Genomic DNA, 20,739 nt, shown 5'->3' on the forward strand with positions numbered 1-20,739 from the left:
CACTGCGACGTGCTCGGCCGACAGCGCCCAGCCGTGTCCAGTGCCAGGCATACAGCTCCCGGTCCCGGGCTAGAGTCGGGGGCCGGAGGACGGCCCGAATCCACCATGGAAATGGGCGGCGGAGGTCTCAAAAGAACGCCAACGACATCCGAGCTCAGATGTCTCCGTTTGAGCGAGAAATATTCCGGGTTGATGCCAGGAGATCAATGCAGGATAGGGCGGCTCGCGGAGCTCGGAGCTTACGCGTCCGACCCGGTCGCCATCTTGGCTCCTCCCCCCGATGATGGTGTTTCTTGTTAGCAGTAAGGGGTAGTGTCCTTGCTCGGTGCACGATGATGGTGTTTCTTGTTAGAAGTAAAGGGTAGTGTCCCTGCTCGGTACACTATGATGGTGCTTGTAGTTAGCAGTAAGGGGTAGTGTCCCCGCTCGGTGCACGATGTTGGTGTTTCTTGTTAGCAGTAAAGGGTTGTGTCCTTTCTCGGTGCACAATGATGGTGTTTCTTGTTAGCAGTGAGGGGTGGTGTCCCTGCTCGGTGCACCATGATGGTGTTTCTTGTTAGCAGTGAGGGGTGGTGTCCCTGCTCGGTACACGATGATGGTGTTTCTTGTTAGCAGTGAGGGGTGGTGTCCCTGCTCGGTACACGATGATGGTGTTTCTTGTTAGCTGTAAGGGGTGGTGCCCTTTCTCGGTGCACGATGATGGTGTTTCTTGTTAGCAGTAAGGGGTAGTGTCCTTGCTCGGTGCACGATGTTGGTGTTTCTTGTTAGCAGTAAGAGGTAGTGTCCCTGCTCGGTGCACGATGTTGGTGTTTCTTGTTAGCAGTAAAGGGTTGTGTCCTTTCTCGGTGCACAATGATGGTGTTTCTTGTTAGCAGTGAGGGGTGGTGTCCCTGCTCGGTACACGATGATGGTGTTTCTTGTTAGCAGTGAGGGGTGGTGTCCCTGCTCGGTACACGATGATGGTGTTTCTTGTTAGCAGTAAAGGGTTGTGTCCTTTCTCGGTGCACAATGATGGTGTTTCTTGTTAGCAGTGAGGGGTGGTGTCCCAGCTCGGTGCACGATGATGGTGTTTCTTGTTAGCAGTGAGGGGTGGTGTCCCTGCTCGGTACACGATGATGGTGTTTCTTGTTAGCAGTGAGGGGTGGTGTCCCTGCTCGGTACACGATGATGGTGTTTCTTGTTAGCAGTAAGGGGTAGTGTCCTTGCTCGGTGCACAATGTTGGTGTTTCTTGTTAGCAGTAAAGGGTTGTGTCCTTTCTCAGTGCACAATGATGGTGTTTCTTGTTAGCAGTGAGGGGTGGTGTCCCTGCTCGGTGCACGATGATGGTGTTTCTTGTTAGCAGTGAGGGGCGGTGTCCCTGCTCGGTACACGATGATGGTGTTTCTTGTTAGCAGTGAGGGGTGGTGTCCCTGCTCGGTACATGATGATGGTGTTTCTTGTTAGCAGTAAGGGGTAGTGTCCTTGCTCGGTGCACGATGATGGTGTTTCTTGTTAGAAGTTAGGGGTAGTGTCCCTGCTCGGTACACTATGATGGTGCTTGTAGTTAGCAGTAAGGGGTAGTGTCCCTGCTCGGTGCACGATGTTGGTGTTTCTTGTTAGCAGTAAAGGGTTGTGTCCTTTCTCGGTGCACGATGATGGTGTTTCTTGTTAGCAGTAAAGGGTTGTGTCCTTTCTCTGTGCACGATGATGGTGTTTCTTGTTAGCAGTAAGGGGTGGTGTCAATGGTGTTTCTTGTTAGCAGTGAGGGGTGGTGTCCCTGCTCGGTGCACGATGATGGTGTTTCTTGTTAGCAGTAAGGGGTGGTGTCCCTGCTCGGTGCACGATGATGGTGTTTCTTGTTAGCAGTAAAGGGTTGTGTCCTTTCTCGGTGCACGATGATGGTGTTTCTTGTTAGCAGTAAGGGGTGGTGTCGATGGTGTTTCTTGTTAGCAGTAAGGGGTGGTGTCGATGGTGTTTCTTGTTAGCAGTAAGGGGTGGTGTCCCTGCTCGGTACACGATGATGGTGTTTCTTGTTAGCAGTAAGGGGTAGTGTCCTTTCTCGGTGCACAATGATGGTGTTTCTTGTTAGCAGTAAGGGGTAGTGTCCTTGCTCGGTACACGATGATGGTGTTTCTTGTTAGAAGTAAGGGGTAGTGTCCCTGCTCGGTACACTATGATGGTGCTTGTAGTTAGCAGTAAGGGGTAGTGTCCCTGCTCGGTGCACGATGTTGGTGTTTCTTGTTAGCAGTAAAGGGTTGTGTCCTTTCTCGGTGCACGATGATGGTGTTTCTTGTTAGCAGTGAGAGGTGGTGTCCCTGCTCGGTGCACGATGATGGTGTTTCTTGTTAGAAGTAAGGGGTAGTGTCCCTGCTCGGTACACTATGATGGTGCTTGTAGTTAGCAGTATGGGGTAGTGTCCCTGCTCGGTGCACGATGTTGGTGTTTCTTGTTAGCAGTAAAGGGTTGTGTCCTTTCTCGGTGCACAATGATGGTGTTTCTTGTTAGCAGTGAGGGGTGGTGTCCCTGCTCGGTGCACGATGATGGTGTTTCTTGTTAGCAGTGAGGGGTGGTGTCCCTGCTCGGTACACGATGATGGTGTTTCTTGTTAGCAGTGAGGGGTGGTGTCCCTGCTCGGTACACGATGATGGTGTTTCTTGTTAGCAGTAAGGGGTAGTGTCCTTGCTCGGTGCACGATGTTGGTGTTTCTTGTTAGCAGTAAAGGGTTGTGTCCTTTCTCGGTGCACAATGATGGTGTTTCTTGTTAGCAGTGAGGGGTGGTGTACCTGCTCGGTGCACGATGATGGTGTTTCTTGTTAGCAGTGAGGGGTGGTGTCCCTGCTCGGTACACGATGATGGTGTTTCTTGTTAGCAGTGAGGGGTGGTGTCCCTGCTCGGTACACGATGATGGTGTTTCTTGTTAGCAGTAAGGGGTAGTGTCCTTGCTCGGTGCACGATGATGGTGTTTCTTGTTAGAAGTAAGGGGTAGTGTCCCTGCTCGGTACACTATGATGGTGCTTGTAGTTAGCAGTAAGGGGTAGTGTCCCTGCTCGGTGCACGATGTTGGTGTTTCTTGTTAGCAGTAAAGGGTTGTGTCCTTTCTCGGTGCACAATGATGGTGTTTCTTGTTAGCAGTGAGGGGTGGTGTCCCTGCTCGGTGCACGATGATGGTGTTTCTTGTTAGCAGTGAGGGGTGGTGTCCCTGCTCGGTACACGATGATGGTGTTTCTTGTTAGCAGTGAGGGGTGGTGTCCCTGCTCGGTACACGATGATGGTGTTTCTTGTTAGCAGTAAGGGGTAGTGTCCTTGCTCGGTGCACGATGTTGGTGTTTCTTGTTAGCAGTAAAGGGTTGTGTCCTTTCTCGGTGCACAATGATGGTGTTTCTTGTTAGCAGTGAGGGGTGGTGTCCCTGCTCGGTGCACGATGATGGTGTTTCTTGTTAGCAGTGAGGGGTGGTGTCCCTGCTCGGTACACGATGATGGTGTTTCTTGTTAGCAGTGAGGGGTGGTGTCCCTGCTCGGTACACGATGATGGTGTTTCTTGTTAGCAGTAAGGGGTAGTGTCCTTGCTCGGTGCACGATGATGGTGTTTCTTGTTAGAAGTAAGGGGTAGTGTCCCTGCTCGGTACACTATGATGGTGCTTGTAGTTAGCAGTAAGGGGTAGTGTCCCCGCTCGGTGCACGATGTTGGTGTTTCTTGTTAGCAGTAAAGGGTTGTGTCCTTTCTCGGTGCACAATGATGGTGTTTCTTGTTAGCAGTGAGGGGTGGTGTCCCTGCTCGGTGCACGATGATGGTGTTTCTTGTTAGCAGTGAGGGGTGGTGTCCCTGCTCGGTACACGATGATGGTGTTTCTTGTTAGCAGTGAGGGGTGGTGTCCCTGCTCGGTACACGATGATGGTGTTTCTTGTTAGCTGTAAGGGGTGGTGCCCTTTCTCGGTGCACGATGATGGTGTTTCTTGTTAGCAGTAAGGGGTAGTGTCCTTGCTCGGTGCACGATGTTGGTGTTTCTTGTTAGCAGTAAGAGGTAGTGTCCCTGCTCGGTGCACGATGTTGGTGTTTCTTGTTAGCAGTAAAGGGTTGTGTCCTTTCTCGGTGCACAATGATGGTGTTTCTTGTTAGCAGTGACGGGTGGTGTCCCTGCTCGGTACACGATGATGGTGTTTCTTGTTAGCAGTGAGGGGTGGTGTCCCTGCTCGGTACACGATGATGGTGTTTCTTGTTAGCAGTAAAGGGTTGTGTCCTTTCTCGGTGCACGATGATGGTGTTTCTTGTTAGCAGTAAGGGGTGGTGTCAATGGTGTTTCTTGTTAGCAGTGAGGGGTGGTGTCCCTGCTCGGTGCACGATGATGGTATTTCTTGTTAGCAGTAAGGGGTGGTGTCCCTGCTCGGTGCACGATGATGGTGTTTCTTGTTAGCAGTAAAGGGTTGTGTCCTTTCTCGGTGCACGATGATGGTGTTTCTTGTTAGCAGTAAGGGGTGGTGTCGATGGTGTTTCTTGTTAGCAGTAAGGGGTGGTGTCGATGGTGTTTCTTGTTAGCAGTAAGGGGTGGTGTCCCTGCTCGGTACACAATGATGGTGTTTCTTGTTAGCAGTAAGGGGTAGTGTCCTTTCTCGGTGCACTATGATGGTGTTTCTTGTTAGCAGTAAGGGGTAGTGTCCTTGCTCGGTACACGATGATGGTGTTTCTTGTTAGAAGTGAGGGGTAGTGTCCCTGCTCGGTACACTATGATGGTGCTTGTAGTTAGCAGTAAGGGGTAGTGTCCCTGCTCGGTGCACGATGTTGGTGTTTCTTGTTAGCAGTAAAGGGTTGTGTCCTTTCTCGGTGCACGATGATGGTGTTTCTTGTTAGCAGTGAGAGGTGGTGTCCCTGCTCGGTGCACGATGATGGTGTTTCTTGTTAGAAGTAAGGGGTAGTGTCCCTGCTCGGTACACTATGATGGTGCTTGTAGTTAGCAGTAAGGGGTAGTGTCCCTGCTCGGTACACGATGATGGTGTTTCTTGTTAGCAGTAAAGGGTTGTGTCCTTTCTCGGTGCACGATGATGGTGTTTCTTGTTAGCAGTAAGGGGTGGTGTCAATGGTGTTTCTTGTTAGCAGTGAGGGGTGGTGTCCCTGCTCGGTGCACGATGATGGTATTTCTTGTTAGCAGTAAGGGGTGGTGTCCCTGCTCGGTGCACGATGATGGTGTTTCTTGTTAGCAGTAAAGGGTTGTGTCCTTTCTCGGTGCACGATGATGGTGTTTCTTGTTAGCAGTAAGGGGTGGTGTCGATGGTGTTTCTTGTTAGCAGTAAGGGGTGGTGTCGATGGTGTTTCTTGTTAGCAGTAAGGGGTGGTGTCCCTGCTCGGTACACGATGATGGTGTTTCTTGTTAGCAGTAAGGGGTAGTGTCCTTTCTCGGTGCACGATGATGGTGTTTCTTGTTAGCAGTAAGGGGTAGTGTCCTTGCTCGGTACACGATGATGGTGTTTCTTGTTAGAAGTAAGGGGTAGTGTCCCTGCTCGGTACACTATGATGGTGCTTGTAGTTAGCTGTAAGGGGTAGTGTCCCTGCTCGGTGCACGATGTTGGTGTTTCTTGTTAGCAGTAAAGGGTTGTGTCCTTTCTCGGTGCACGATGATGGTGTTTCTTGTTAGCAGTGAGAGGTGGTGTCCCTGCTCGGTGCACGATGATGGTGTTTCTTGTTAGAAGTAAGGGGTAGTGTCCCTGCTCGGTACACTATGATGGTGCTTGTAGTTAGCAGTAAGGGGTAGTGTCCCTGCTCGGTGCACGATGTTGGTGTTTCTTGTTGGCAGTAAAGGGTTGTGTCCTTTCTCGGTGCACAATGATGGTGTTTCTTGTTAGCAGTGAGGGGTGGTGTCCCTGCTCGGTACACGATGATGGTGTTTCTTGTTAGCAGTGAGGGGTGGTGTCCCTGCTCGGTACACGATGATGGTGTTTCTTGTTAGCAGTGAGGGGTGGTGTCCCTGCTCGGTACACGATGATGGTGTTTCTTGTTAGCAGTAAGGGGTAGTGTCCTTGCTCGGTGCACGATGTTGGTGTTTCTTGTTAGCAGTAAGGGGTAGTGTCCCTGCTCGGTACACGATGATGGTGTTTCTTGTTAGAAGTAAGGGGTAGTGTCCCTGCTCGGTACACTATGATGGTGCTTGTAGTTAGCAGTAAGGGGTAGTGTCCCTGCTCGGTGCACGATGTTGGTGTTTCTTGTTAGCAGTAAAGGGTTGTGTCCTTTCTCGGTACACGATGATGGTGTTTCTTGTTAGCAGTAAGGGGTAGTGTCCTTTCTCGGTGCACGATGATGGTGTTTCTTGTTAGCAGTAAGGGGTAGTGTCCTTGCTCGGTACACGATGATGGTGTTTCTTGTTAGAAGTAAGGGGTAGTGTCCCTGCTCGGTACACTATGATGGTGCTTGTAGTTAGCAGTAAGGGGTAGTGTCCCTGCTCGGTGCACGATGTTGGTGTTTCTTGTTAGCAGTAAAGGGTTGTGTCCTTTCTCGGTGCACGATGATGGTGTTTCTTGTTAGCAGTGAGAGGTGGTGTCCCTGCTCGGTGCACGATGATGGCGTTTCTTGTTAGAAGTAAGGGGTAGTGTCCCTGCTCGGTACACTATGATGGTGCTTGTAGTTAGCAGTAAGGGGTAGTGTCCCTGCTCGGTGCACGATGTTGGTGTTTCTTGTTAGCAGTAAAGGGTTGTGTCCTTTCTCGGTGCACAATGATGGTGTTTCTTGTTAGCAGTGAGGGGTGGTGTCCCTGCTCGGTACACGATGATGGTGTTTCTTGTTAGCAGTGAGAGGTGGTGTCCCTGCTCGGTACACGATGATGGTGTTTCTTGTTAGCAGTGAGGGGTGGTGTCCCTGCTCGGTGCACGATGTTGGTGTTTCTTGTTAGCAGTAAAGGGTTGTGTCCCTGCTCGGTACACGATGATGGTGTTTCTTGTTAGCAGTGAGGGGTGGTGTCCCTGCTCGGTACACGATGATGGTGTTTCTTGTTAGCAGTGAGGGGTGGTGTCCTCTCTCGGTGCACGATGATGGTGTTTCTTGTTAGCAGTAAGGGGTAGTGTCCCTGCTCGGTGCACGATGTTGGTGTTTCTTGTTAGCAGTAAAGGGTTGTGTCCTTTCTCGGTGCACAATGATGGTGTTTCTTGTTAGCAGTGAGGGGTGGTGTCCCCGCTCGGTACACGATGATGGTGTTTCTTGTTAGCAGTAAAGGGTTGTGTCCTTTCTCGGTGCACGATGATGGTGTTTTGTGTTAGTTCTTTCTCCTGCTGGTGCCAGGAGCTTCCTCGGTGGGTTTCTTATCTAGTTTACAGGCTCCGGGCTCTTCTGCTCACGGATAGACACTGGAGCTGCTGGGGCCCCCTTGCCGCAGCTGCATGCTGGTAAGACATGATCGCAGCATTCCCCCTGTGCTGCTGCACGCCTTGGCAAAGCTGCTGTCGGGGTGTGAGTTTTTAATAAGACTCTGACACGTTAGACTGGCGCGGGAGTAAGGAACACCAAGGGGTGTGCGAACAAAACAGACCCTGAAATATGAATGCGCCCAAAGTCCTTCCGCCATGTGAGCATCGCATGTCTCTTTCAGCCGCGCGGAGGGCATCGAGTCTTTGCAGAATGATGCCAGGGCGAACAGAGTTCTGAAGCTCCACAAATAACAAACATTATTCCGGTGATTTCTCCTGTTAATGAAAGGTACAAAGCCATGAGCTTGTTGTCGACAGTAGCTGTAGGCGCCTCTCATCCACGTGTCCTCCTCCAAAGGTACCCGCCAGACTCCGGGTCTGTGTGTCTGATGCCCAGAGTGGAGGAACTCCTAAAACTACTTGTAAACACAGCCGCCGAGCCTCTCTCCTCAGTGTCCGCCAGGAGGGGACTGTGTGTGAGGCCAGCGGCTGGGGCGGCTCCCCATGAAGCCAGACTTGCAGGCTGTGGCTGTTCATGCGGTGTGGATGGCTCCTGCCCTCTCCTTCAGCACAGCAGTGCGTGTGGTGAAACGCACGCCACGATTCACAGGTGTGAGTCTCAGCCAGGGCAGTGAGATCATCTGACGCTCTCCCAGAAAGTCGTTTAGTGTTTTTCTCTGCATTCTGAGATGTTCTCTTTTGAAAATCACTTTTATTTGCTATGCTGTTTCCTAGTGACTTGCCTTCTGGTGGATGTTTCAGTTCTTTGGTAATCACCCTCGCTCATTCTACCCCGAAATATTTCAACATTTCCGTCGAACCATCCGTGGAGTTGCTCTGGAAGCACCGGCCCCTGTTCTGAAGACCCTCTAGTATAATTCAGGCCCCCTGGTGGTGGGTTCACTGGTCATCATGTTGGGTACAGTAGGCACAAATGAGCATCGCTTACATTAAGATGTGTGTCAGTGAGACCTGATGTTTGTTCGATGGATGTGGCTTATTCCCCTTGACTTCCCAGTATAATTGTTCTTGTGACACGTGTGCATTTCCCTGTGCACTGCTTTGTCATTCCCTTTGGGGATTCCTAGAGGTGCTGGAAGAGGTGAGTTCGCTTCCATGGTCCTTGGGAATGTTGATATTGGGGTTACTTCAAAGAGCAGAGGCCCCTGATTCAATTCCCGCCTCTTTTTCTTTGTGCACATGGGCGAAGCACGGTATGATTATGCCCAAAATTGTCAGTGGTGGCTGGGTGCTCTGTCCGGTTTGGTTGAAGTATGTTTGTGTCTTTGTTAATTCAGTCGTGCGTGCTCTCCTGTCGGCAGCTGGTCACTGGGCCCTGCGTGTGCATGCTTATGTGTTGGTGTGCACTTCTTCTCAGAGATGTGCACATGTGCAGCGTGCTCGCGCGGACAGGTTGCTTGGTGACAGCATATTGTGGTGCTCTTGGTGGCTGACACCTGACATTGTAGTCCTTCTTTTTGCTCCTGTTGTTTACCGCTAATCCCAGCTCCACCAAGTGTTAGTCTGCATTTTCCCCATCCTAGGCTCCTCCCCTCATGTGTGGTCGGTCATCAACCATTGTGCTTCTAAGTTATTACGAACAGGACTTGGGGGGTCAAGGGTCGGGTATTTCTGTCTACCTGGCTAGGGTGCAGAGTATCATTTGTCTTAAATGTGAATGGCTAACAGGATTGCTTGCTATCTCCACATAACACTAAAGGGGTGACATTTACTATTCCCACTCCAATCCAGCCAATCTGGGGAAGTTGTTTGACACTAAAGGGGTGACATTTACTATCCCCACTCCAATCCAGCTAATCTGGGGAAGATGTTTGACACTAAAGGGGGGACATTTACTATTCCCACTCCAATCCAGCCACTCTGGGGAACATGTTTGACACTAAAGGGGGGACATTTACTATTCCCACTCCAATCCAGCTAATCTGGGGAAGATGTTGGACACTAAAAGGGGTGACATTTACTATCCCTACTCCAATCATGCCATATTGGGGAAGGCGTGAGGACTGTGACGGTGGTGAGTAAAGCAGGGCTCTTTGTAACAGTTGTTGGAGTACCCTTTACACAGCCCGTTTAATTTTTCTCACAACCTGCACATTCTTCACACAACCCTAGGAGATGAATGTACGTGGAAGTGGGGCGGGTATTGTGTCATCAAAGAACCCTTGCATCCATCACGTGGGGTCCACACTGGCCCTTCACACAAGTTTGTTGTTGATAGTGGGGCAATGACTGGTAAAGTTTCTGTCAGAAATTGTCAGACAGACCAATCTCTTGCTCTGCACACTGGTCGGTGTACATTTTACAGGCACGTGTAGTTCTCAGTGGTGCAGCAGGTACATTAGCACCGGGGCCCAGATTTGACCGACCAGGCAGCTGTCAGAGGGCCCGTTGTTCCTTCTTGCACTAGGATCATTTTGCTGTACCACCGTGAGCAGACAGATAGTAGCGCCGACATTGAGTGAGCAAAGAATGACTGCAGTGGCATAGCTTTCAATAGTGCTGCAGGTGCAGTGGCACCGAGGCCAAGGAGGTGTGTAATTGTTTTTGTTTTTTACCACAAAACCAAGGCATTCCTCTTACTTGCTTCAGGGCCACAGGCATCCTAGCTATTCCAGTGACTTTACACTCAATGTTTGTGTTAAAGCACATACCCCCCACATGCTGGAACCCCTACTGAAATGCCTCAGAAAGTTAAGCGCTTGTAAGTTACATTTAGTGTGAACTACAGGTCACATGTTTGAATGCCGGCAGTACCAACTCAGCCTTTAAACCTTCTACGGTCGATAAATGGATACCTCAATGTTATCCATTGAATTGTGTTAGAGTAACCCCTTCACAGTACTTTTTACTGGTAAAAACTGTGGAACGAATCACAAATTATTGTGTGTTCACACACACTCGCGCACACACACACACATATACGTTTGGTTATTCAGCACCCTCGGCAGGGTATGCCTTGGCCTTGTGGTTCTTGTAGTGGCGCCAAAGCCTGCTGCTCATTGAATAAGCGTATGCTGGCTGATACTTTCCTGTGGTGCAGTTGTCTTCTACTTCAGGCATCTGTCCGTTGGTGTTTATGGCGGCCAGCCTGGGTCGCGAAAGACAGCCCGATGCTGTGATGGCATTCCAGTGAGTCCGTCAACCGGCGGATTCACAAGTGGCACGGGAGCCAGTTTTTTATAATAACTACATAGCGGTGCCATTGCAGGCACACCAAGCCATGATCCACATGGATAACACTGACTGTAATTTTCGGGACTAAACAGCGGGCAAATCACTTGAAATTACTGGCAGGAACTACAAGAAGGGACTGAAGTGCTGCCTTGCATCTTTTTTCCCACTAGTACCATTAAACGGGTGAACTAGTATGCTGGCTTGGGCCCTTAACTCCAAACCCTCATTCCTCAATGCCTACAGTTTCTTCCTCTTGGCCACCGAGGCAGGCCTTTTTGCCTTGAGCGTCACCTTCGCCTTTCATCATGTTGAAAAACCGTCACCGTACCATTCAAGCTCTATCGGCTCCTAAATTCCTCATGGGGGAGGCGAAGTGCCCTACACACAAATATCTGTGATACAGGACCAGGCTTCATCTCAATCATATCGATGTATGATTATTGTAATGGCAGTGTTATTTGTAGTCGTCTTGGAAATGCAGGATCCGAGTGCATTGGACCCATTCTGCTTCAGAGTTTTTGAGGGCAGGTGTCTTGATAATTGGGACGAGGCAGAGAGAAGAACGGCTGCTGTCATAACCGGATCTCATTGGAGGCCTTTGTCCTTACAGGTGTGTGCGAGGTTTTACTTGACTCGGCAAACGTACTTACTAATAATATGATTTTTCAAGGCAAATAGGAGTTTTAGTCTAATAGGTTAGGGAGTTGGGATGACTATTATTTGGGCTGTATTTCATATTCAGTCTTATTTTATTTGTAATCGCTCAAATAGTCATACTATCATTATTTACCAATATAATTTACAGACGACTAGCAGCTAATATATGATAATCATTTCTGTGCGGCCAATGCAGGAGTGCCTCATCTTCCATCTGCAGGTGCAAGATGTTTGAGATTGTCCAGGCCATGCATCCCTAACTCATGAGTGTGAGAAACACCTCTCTCTTCATTTTCTGTGTGAACAGTATCCTCTGGGGGCTCGCAGTTGTGACCACCAAACTATGAGGGTTGTCCCCACAAGTGTAACAGATGGAACTCCTAAAAGTGTCTCCCTGACAGGCGTCGTTTGCAGAAGGAAGGATTGTCTTCACTGCCTGCGCTGGAACAGCCATAAAACAGGAGGAGCAGGCCCTTCTGTGCAGGGCTGCGGTCTCTGCTCGGTGAACTGCCCGGACATAGCAGCCAGATGTTAGAGATCCTTGAAGGAGAAGAGTTCTCCCTTCAAGGACCGTGTCATAAGTTGCAGTAGTGGACACTGTTTTAGGAAGATGTTCCAGCAACACAAGGTGGGCTGGTTCACACGTGACAGTCAGCCATTGCTCCCCCTAGGCAGCCTGCTTCCCTTCCTACAGCTACTCGCAGTATCCTGACAAGGGAGTGAAGTTTTGTCAAGATTCCTGTCTTGCCATTACCTCTTGGAACTAACTCACAGTTTTGTGCTGCCTTACACGTGGATATGGGGTTAGATTATTCTTGTTATCTCTGAAATAAAAATGGCAATGGTGATGCTACACTTTTTTCTTTTGTCTCATTTCTTCGGGTGTAAGCTGTAGGGTTAGGGTACAGGCACATGCCGCAAAGAAAGAGAGCCCACAATGGTACTGAATCATTTACTCACCGGTTAGCTTCACTACTCAGAATCTAGGTCATCCTCGTTAGATGACCCCAGCCATCGCAGCCATGTCCCTATGGCTCACTGATAGGAATCCAAAGCTTGGCCTTAGCAGGCGGATATTAGGCACAGCTTTCCCTCCTAGGTATCAAAGGGAATGTTGGGGTGAGAAAGGGAGAAGAGAAAGAAAGATTTCCCTGAAGTAAAAAAAAATATGAAATGCCATGTTGTCAAATAGAAGCCATATATTGAAAGTCTTTACGCTGTGATGCCAGTTCAAGATTCCTACCCGCGCTTACAAAGCTCTGCACAGCGAAGGAACAGCAAACCTCAACAAACGCCTAACCTTCCATCAACTGACCAGACACCTTTGATCTGCTTCCCTTTTCCTCGCACACTGTTCCCGGATGTGCTGAATCAACAGCAGAGAACGCTCTTCTCGCACCTGGTGGCCAAGCCTTGGAACAACTGCACCTCAGGACCGCCCAGTCGCTCCAGCAATTCAGGAAGGAGCTCAAGACCTGGCTGTTCAAACAAACAAACCACCATACAGCAGCCAACATCTCAAGGCCCTCGCGGGGGATTTGCCGCAGTGTATTTATGTTTGATTGAGAAAGAACAGTGGAAGATTACTGGTGAGTAATTTAATATTACTTCCTCATCAGCTATTTGATATTACTTCCTCTCATCTCACACAACTTCCCTGCCAGAAGCAGAAGGTAGACAGACTGAGTGTGCCTGCATTCTGCTGCGTTGCAATGTGAAGTATGTCTACACAGAGCGTGTAGCAGGCAGGGGGGGGTGAGTGGTCTCAGGCCATGAGGCACTTTTTAGGTTTCGCCTGGGGCCGGAGCTCCTAGCTCCGCCCAGGAGAAATCTTATGTCCCTACAGTGTGGGGCTTAGTCCCGCCTCTGCTTCCATTGGCTAGCTCCATAAATGGAGGCTAGCCATTGGAAGCCGGATCTTCCATCAAGGCCGGACCAGATTCGTGGGCGTTCCCGAGATTTTTTCCCTCTCCACCCTTTTTGCATCGTCATCGGGCGGTGGGCTGAGTTTCGTTTTTTTTTTTTTTAGGTGTTTGTTTTCGTCATTATGCCGACCACGGCCGCCGGAAGAAGTCCAGGTGAGTGCCCGTTCCCGCCCCCCCTCCCGCTGACCGTGTGCTCGTCCCGCCCCCCTCCCGCTGTCCGTGTGCATACTGAATCTGCCCACATTAGGTCGTCAATACTGGAGACTCCGAGCTATTCCCGCTCCAACATGTTGACTAATACTCAACAAAACATTCTTTCTTCGTCTGGTTAACCAGGTCAGTCTACAATTCAATTCCTTTCTAGTTGGCGACTGAGTTCGCTCCCATTGGATGATGGCAGCACGTTAGCGCCACGACGACGGATCCCCAGTCCTTCTTCTTTGTTCACGCACGCATGGTTCCTAACGTAGCGTCCGTCTGCTGTTTCTATGTGGGCGTTGGAGGGCTCGGTGCCCCCAGTTCCGGCCAATCCCTCCCTTACCCGGAGGAGTCGCCGAGCCTAGGAAGAGTAGCCAGGCTGGGAACAGCCACCGGGCGTGATGAGCGACCCGGCACGGGGCTGGATGGGGGCTTGAAGGGCAATTGTTGATATAGGGGAATGGGCACGTCGCGAGGCAGCATGGAGCAGGCGGTGATCCTACGGAGCTTTATCCAGCGGGTGAGAGCCATGGAGAGGAAGGAGCCCTGCGGTGACGACTGCTTCTGTACCGACTTCATGGTGAGTCCTGGGCACTGGAATGTTTCAGTGGTACCGTGGGAGATTGATGTATAGGTAATTAAACTAATTCGGGACCGAAGGGTAAACGCACGAGCGCCGGTGGTCTGTGCGGGAGGGGCACTGATAAGCTGTGGAGGAGAGGCTGGTGGGCAGTGTATGTTATGATCCTAGCTGGAGAGGGACCGATGAGCTGTGGAGGGTAAACGCAGGTAGGCTGCTGAGAAGCATTGGGGCGGTATAACGGATTATGACAGTTCCATACAGCGGTGGCTCTGCCGGTGGTGTGTTCAGGACAGACGCTGTTGGGTATGAGCTGTTTTGTTCTGTAGGAGAGATGCAATGTGTAAGAGGCAATGAAAGCTGCAGTAGATGCTATGAGTGCTGGTATTAACAGTGGTAGCTTAGAGCCATTGGTTAGCTGTGCACGAGGGCCATTCGGAAGGCTGTAGGGCAGTGGCGCTACATGATGGGCCATGTGTGTCTGCAGAAAGGATAAGGGCGGTAAAGTTCTTCCAAACGAGCAAAAGCACACATGTCCCATCTGAGACTCTGATGATTTGGTGAAGGATGAGTAGGGGCAAAAGGATGGGGCATCTGTTATTCCCAACATTGGATTTTCACATCTGACATATTGCCTACTCATCAAATAATGAGCGGGCCATGTTTCTTACTAGTTTCTGCGAGTAATACTTGGCTGGGTGTATTAGCTGTCAAACCATTCATTAAGTTTGCCGTAGCATTTAAAGTAGTAGTGACTGCTAGGTAATGTGTACTGAGCCGCGAGTGTACGTTGACGGGTTCATCTTTGATTAATACTCCCAGAACACGAGTGAAGGGGGCTGGCAAACTATGCCCACCTCTTGAAGATTTAGCCTGTGCTTTTCCATGATTGCACCTACTGTAAGGTGGGCCTGTGTTGCACAAACGAGGAGAATTGGTCTGTTGGCTAAATTGCGCCCCAATCCGTACCCAGTCTTTCACTGGAATCCCCTTGTTCTCTGTGGTGTTCATGATACACGGATGCCCTCGGACCCCAAGAGGCCGTTGCTGACCGTGTGTCATGCAGGGATGGTTAAGCCCTCGGATGTTGCACAAGGCTGACGGGATGTTGGGAGGGTCTGGGAGTGAGAGGAAGTGCTTCCCTGCCCCCTCGCTGTGCTTGCTTCCCTGCCCCCTCGCTGTGCTTGCTTCCCTGCCCCCTCGATGTGCTTGCTTCCCTGCCCCTTCGCTGTGCTTGCTTCCCTGCCCCCTCGCTGTACTTGCTCTCCTGAGTGTGTGTGTGGCTTTGGGTGGGTGTGTTTGGCTCTGGGTGGGTGTGTGTGGCTCTGGGTGGGTGTGTGTGGCTCTGGGTGGGTGTGTGTGGCTCTGGGTGGGTGTGTGTGGCTCTCTGTGTGTGGCTCTCTGTGTGTGGCTCTGTGTGTGGCTCTCTGTGTGTGGCTCTGTGTGTGGCTCTGGGTGGGTGGGTGTGTCTCTGGGTGGGTGTGTGTGGCTCTGGGTGGGTGTGTGTGGCTCTGGGTGTGTGTATGGCTCTGGGTGTGTGTGGCTCTGGGTGTGTGTGTGTTTGTGTGGCACTCGGTGGGTGTGTGTGGCTCTGGGCGTGTGTGTGTGGCTCTGTGTGTGGCTCTGTGTGTGGGTCTGTGTGTGTGTGGGTCTGTGTGTGTGTGTGGGTCTGTGTGTGTGTGGGTCTGTGTGTGTGTGGCTCTGTGTGTGTGGCTCTGTGTGTTTTTGTGTGGCATTTGCCAGAGATTAAACTATTGGCATTCTAAATGACAATGCAATTTATTTATCTGTTTTCAAAACCAACACATAAATACTAATTTTGTCATTTACAATGCCAATAGCTCAAACTTTTCAAAAGGCGAAACCATTGCATTGTAAATGCTTGTTCTCTCATGGGCCTTTACTTTTAACTACTAAACTACAGTTTTCACTCTTGCCACTAGGTGGTAGCAGAGGAATTCTAGGAGTTAGTGGGCAAAGACTAGCTGGTAGAGTAGTGATATTAGAGTTAGCTATATACTTTTCCTAATTTTGCTAATGTAACATCTTAATTTGAAATAAAGTTTCCACATGTTTAAAAAATCTGTGTTCGACCGCTATTGAAATTCACTTGGGAGTGTACATTTTTGAAAGGGTTGTCAATATGCAAAATACAGAGATTTAATGCTCATCTCTAAAAAAAAATATGCAAGAGTAAATTGTAGTGTGGTCTTTTTGACTTACCAGGAGTGACTAGTCCTTTTAGATGCGCAATATTAATGATAGTAAAATAAAGTGTACAACAGAATGCTGTCAAGAATTCCTTTCTACAGTTCTGTAACACTTGACTTCAGGGGCTGTTGTGGAATGCCTTAAAGTTTGTTTCATGTTTACCTATTGTATGTCTAGTTCATTTATTTTTTTCATTTGTGTGTTAACCATATTACTTTTAATTTCTTTTAATTCATTTTTTTGTTTCCCATTTTGTTTGCTTTCTTTACGCTCCTCATCACTAGGTCCCAGCACGCCGTGGAGACCCCCAGTCGATTAGCAGATGAACACGCATTGATAGCCGACTATGTGGCGCGGCTGCAGAATGGTACACGGTTAGTTCTAGGATAGCTTTCCCCAGTAAACCAGTTTTAATTGCAGAAAAATATTCACAAAAGGAACATTTTTGGAATGGGTTGCTAAACTACAAATTTACTAGGAACATTTTTATTTCCTTACAAAAACTGTTTTTGAAACATGTGCCAATAAATCTCTTTTCTAAAATATAGTTTTAGAAGGAGGTTCCTGGAACATTTTCAAAAATATTTTTTTTTTGTTTCTTTTGCTTCATCCTTGCATGCACGCTTAAGAAATAAATTAGTTTAGTAAACCGTCTTAAATTTGTTTAAAAAACTTTGAGCAGATGAAAAAAATAAAATGAACATTTTGGGAGTATTTTAGTTTAGATAGCTGCCAGTGAAATGTCTACTCTAACCTCTGTAGCTGGGCGATGTGTCAGTCCATAACCACCCAAGCTTTTGAAGGTCTGTCAGTTTGCCTATATCTGATTTATTCACTTGGGAGCACTATTTGGGCTTCTGTTAATTTGAAGTACGTTACATGACTTTAACTATCGTGCATTGGATGTAGCCATAAATCTTAATGTCACATTAAGGGCCATATGTATCAAGCCTTTTCTGAATCGCAAAGGCCGAAATTCGCATTTTGCATTTTTTCCAATGTATCAAAAAATCGCAATTTAAGGAATCGCAATAATTTGCGATTCCTTATTTTGCCATAGCATTTAAGGAATCGCAAATTTAGCGATTCCTTAAATGATATGTATGATACATTTTTGAAGTGCGAATTTGTGTTAAGGAATCGCAATTTACCACCAACTTGTAGTTGGTGGTAATTTTCGATTTCTTATAATAATGCCCTATTTGGCATTTGTGAGGGTGGTATGTGACACACATACATGCCCATAGGGCATGTATGTGTGCCACATGCACACACATGTAGATTTCAGGGGTGCAGCAGGGTGTCTTTGAGACACCCCTGCACCCTTGTAATAATTCTCAAATTGCGATTAGCAAATTGCTAGTTCGCAATTTGAGAATTATTGCACCATCATTCCTATGGGCCTCCTGGCCCATAGGAATGCATTGGAAATCATTCTTTATTTGCGATTTCGCAAATTGCGAATTTGCAAATACAGAATGATAAGGAATCGCAAAAAAATAGCGATTTTGTACATACATACCGTTTTGCGAATTCTAAATAGCGATTCGCAAAAAATCGCTATTTAGAAATCGCAAAACGATATCTTGATACATCTGGCCCTAAGTGAGTGAGACATTACTTTGAAAGATTTCCAACATTAAATTAAAATTAAAAACCTGAGGAAAATAGAAACCCTTAATTCAGATCTGGAACATGGTAATTCTCCTAGTCACCCCAGCTTTCACCAACAATCATGTAGAGCTTAGTCACCCCTTGTAAGAAGGAGCTTTTTCACTGCTTATACAAATACGCAATCAGCTGACGTTTGTTCAGAATTCTTAAGTAATGCTTTTAAAAAAGCCTAATTTTCTTTGTAAGAACCAAAGAGCAAGAGGTGGAAGGAGCAGCGAATAAAACGAAAGAACTAATAAAATAGATTCATTTTAGTAAATGATAAAGTTCTTAATTCTGATAACGATGGGGAAGGAATGGTGTTAATGATTTTCAAGCTCATTTTGGTGGAAGGCGTAGATCTCGAGTCTTAGTCTAATCTGTTTCTTGAGAAAATAATTTGTTGTGATATAGCTCTACAGACACTTCTGCTGTTTGTAGGCGCTGTCAACCACAAGTGTTGCAGTTACCTATACATATTTCCGAATTCGAAAGTTGGACGCTGTGGATGAATTGGTTAAAGGAAAATCTGAATAAAAAGTTAGTATAGGGAGTTTTCCTGGCGTCCGCTAATGTCCAATACCAGGTCAAGAGCTGTTTATTTATGTAGACAACCAAAAAAATTCCCCCAGAAACAGAGCAGTATGACAAGAGAAAGAATAGCTCTGTGTAGAACACTAAGTATAGGGAGATTAATATTAAGCCAAAGACTTCATTTTCATGGCTATCATTGTCAAAAAGAACGACTAACCTTTAAAAACATGTCCATAACAAATCAGAAATGCAGGTATGAAATACACCTAATTACAACAGTGTAGGACAAGTGGGTCTCTAATAATGTGTCTTTTTCATTATAAGAGATACCTTTTCTGTATCTATTTGAACTTTCGTGTGATGAGGTTGCCCGAATGCCTTATGGTAGAGAGTTTCAGTGAAGAAGGGATAGAAAGTAAAGTGGCCGGTACTTTGATGGTTACAGGGTGGCTTGGATGTAAGTAGGGGTTTGTAGTTAGTAAGAATTTAGATTACAGGTTACAATGTAAACTGGGCGTGATGTCAGAGAGGTAGTAAAGGGCATACAAGTGTGAGAGACCGTATGTCCCTGTTTTTGCCAAAGAACTGTCTTTTAGACAATATGATGCAGAAGTACCTCATAGAAGATTTGTAGCGTTCTAGTGGCAAAATTGCGGATATTGCTAATGGAACGGATAAATATTGGGACAGGTTCACTAGCCCACTTTTTATTTGTGAAGTCCAATATAGAAAAATGAGTTTGTGTTGGCTATATTGAAAGTGAAGCTTGTACGTGTGTGTGGGCCTTGTTCGTGTTAAATAGTTGGGATTGTTCTACGTTGGGTATAAAGGGTTTCATTTTCTTGGAGGGACTGAGGAGTATCCCACTATTTGAAGGAGTAGAATAAACCTCAGGGTGTGGTCTGAGTGTGTAGAGGCAGAGGTAGGAGTAATGAGGATGGAAAGTGCAAAGTCCTACTTCTAAAGAAGCTTAATGTAAGGAAGCATCAAGTCACCCAGTGACTGATGGCAGTGAAACAGCTTGATAGACAAGAATGATGGATGGGTGAAAAGTGATAAATGAGGGAAAGAGATGGATGTAATCAGTATAACACACGTAAGCACATCCAGATGAACATATGATGATCCACAGTGAGGCGGAGCAGAGTTAGAAAAGACGAAGGCCAATGACCAAGCTCAGAGTAATGTTCACTGTGAGTAAATTGTTGATAAGTTTGAATCCCAAATGCCTGAGCGAGAGCAGTCTGAGAGGTGGAGATGAGCCATTTATGGGGCAGGACTGTGATTACTAGTGAGTTGAGAGGATAGTAAAGAAGAGCGATTTCATGTTTCGAAGGCAAATTAGATGTTTAAGAAGTATAAGAATGTAAGAAATCTGATTACTGTATGCAGTGCTGATGAAGTTTGATACATGCAAAAACTGTAGTGTTATTTGAGTTAAGGGCATGGAAACCTGACCACAGGCAGAGGAGTGGGTTGTTGGAGCACAGGTGATGTGTGAGACAGTTGAGCAACCAATAGTTCAGATGTTTCGGTAAACATAGTTGGACGAAGAGGAAAGATCAGTACTGTGTTTCTTTGGAATAGGTAAAACTGCTTCCAGTTTGAAGCATTACGAGTAGGATGTGAGTGAGTGGTTGAACTGAGAAATCCGACATATGAGAGCATGGGAGTGAGAGCAAGAGGTTTGTTGTTGGTGGCCTTCGTGATTAGACCCAAGTGCTCTTTAGTCATCTAGTTTATCTTAGTCCTTCAAGCCTGAATTGTGGTATGCTGATTTGAATCTGTGGATATAATTGTTATCCCTGTTCTGAATCCATTGAGGATATCTGTATTCTAGAATATAGTCTATAAGCATGTGTAATCCTCGTGCTGGACACTGATAGGAGCAAGATGGAGGACCTGTTCATCAGCTGAAGAATGTGATCATTTCAATAACCTCATTTAAAACAAATGTGGAGACTCTTTATTCGGGGTTTGTAGCTAAGTTTTAATGTTGGACATGCATAGTTTGTCAGAGTTCAGGTTCTGCTTTTCAGCCACCTTGAAGCTAATTTGGATATTTTTGAGTTGTCTGTGAGCCTACACTGAAATGCATACCTTATTTCAATGTTCTATGGTACACTTTTACAGTTACCTTTTGTGGAAGTCTTTTTGTTGAGAATTGAGCCACACATTCTGTTGTCCTACATCTCATCTAAATACATTCATGGAACGTTTACTGTTTTCTTAGAACCCCTACAAACCGCACAGAGGGGGTGAAGGAGCCTATGCCTGTGCCTTACTATGCAGAGACCTAGGACCACTACCCCCAAGGGAATGCAATAAAAACGCTGCATCCCGTCATTGGGGTCACAGTCAGGAAACTGCCTGCCCTGGGTTTTGTGCTGCATGAGGTCCAACAGGCCATAACCTTCCCT

General features: G+C 47.5%; 1 protein-coding gene across 4 annotated transcripts in view; it reads left to right on the plus strand.

Moving 5' to 3' along the window:
* Positions 1–20,739, plus strand: part of DTNB (dystrobrevin beta) — a 1,293,049-nt gene that overhangs the window by 994,456 nt on the left and 277,854 nt on the right. For 2 of the 4 annotated variants that reach the window (XM_086928107.1, XM_086928108.1), the window contains exon 12: positions 16,417–16,506. The exons of the other annotated variants lie outside the window; for them this stretch is intronic. In XM_086928107.1, coding sequence (XP_086784233.1) covers positions 16,417–16,506 — 90 coding nt within the window. The remainder of the gene's footprint in view (positions 1–16,416; positions 16,507–20,739) is intronic. 4 annotated transcript variants of the gene reach the window in all.

This window comes from Lissotriton vulgaris, chromosome 6, assembly GCF_964263255.1.
Source record: "Lissotriton vulgaris chromosome 6, aLisVul1.2, whole genome shotgun sequence".
In the NCBI taxonomy this organism is placed as follows: domain Eukaryota; kingdom Metazoa; phylum Chordata; class Amphibia; order Caudata; family Salamandridae; genus Lissotriton; species Lissotriton vulgaris.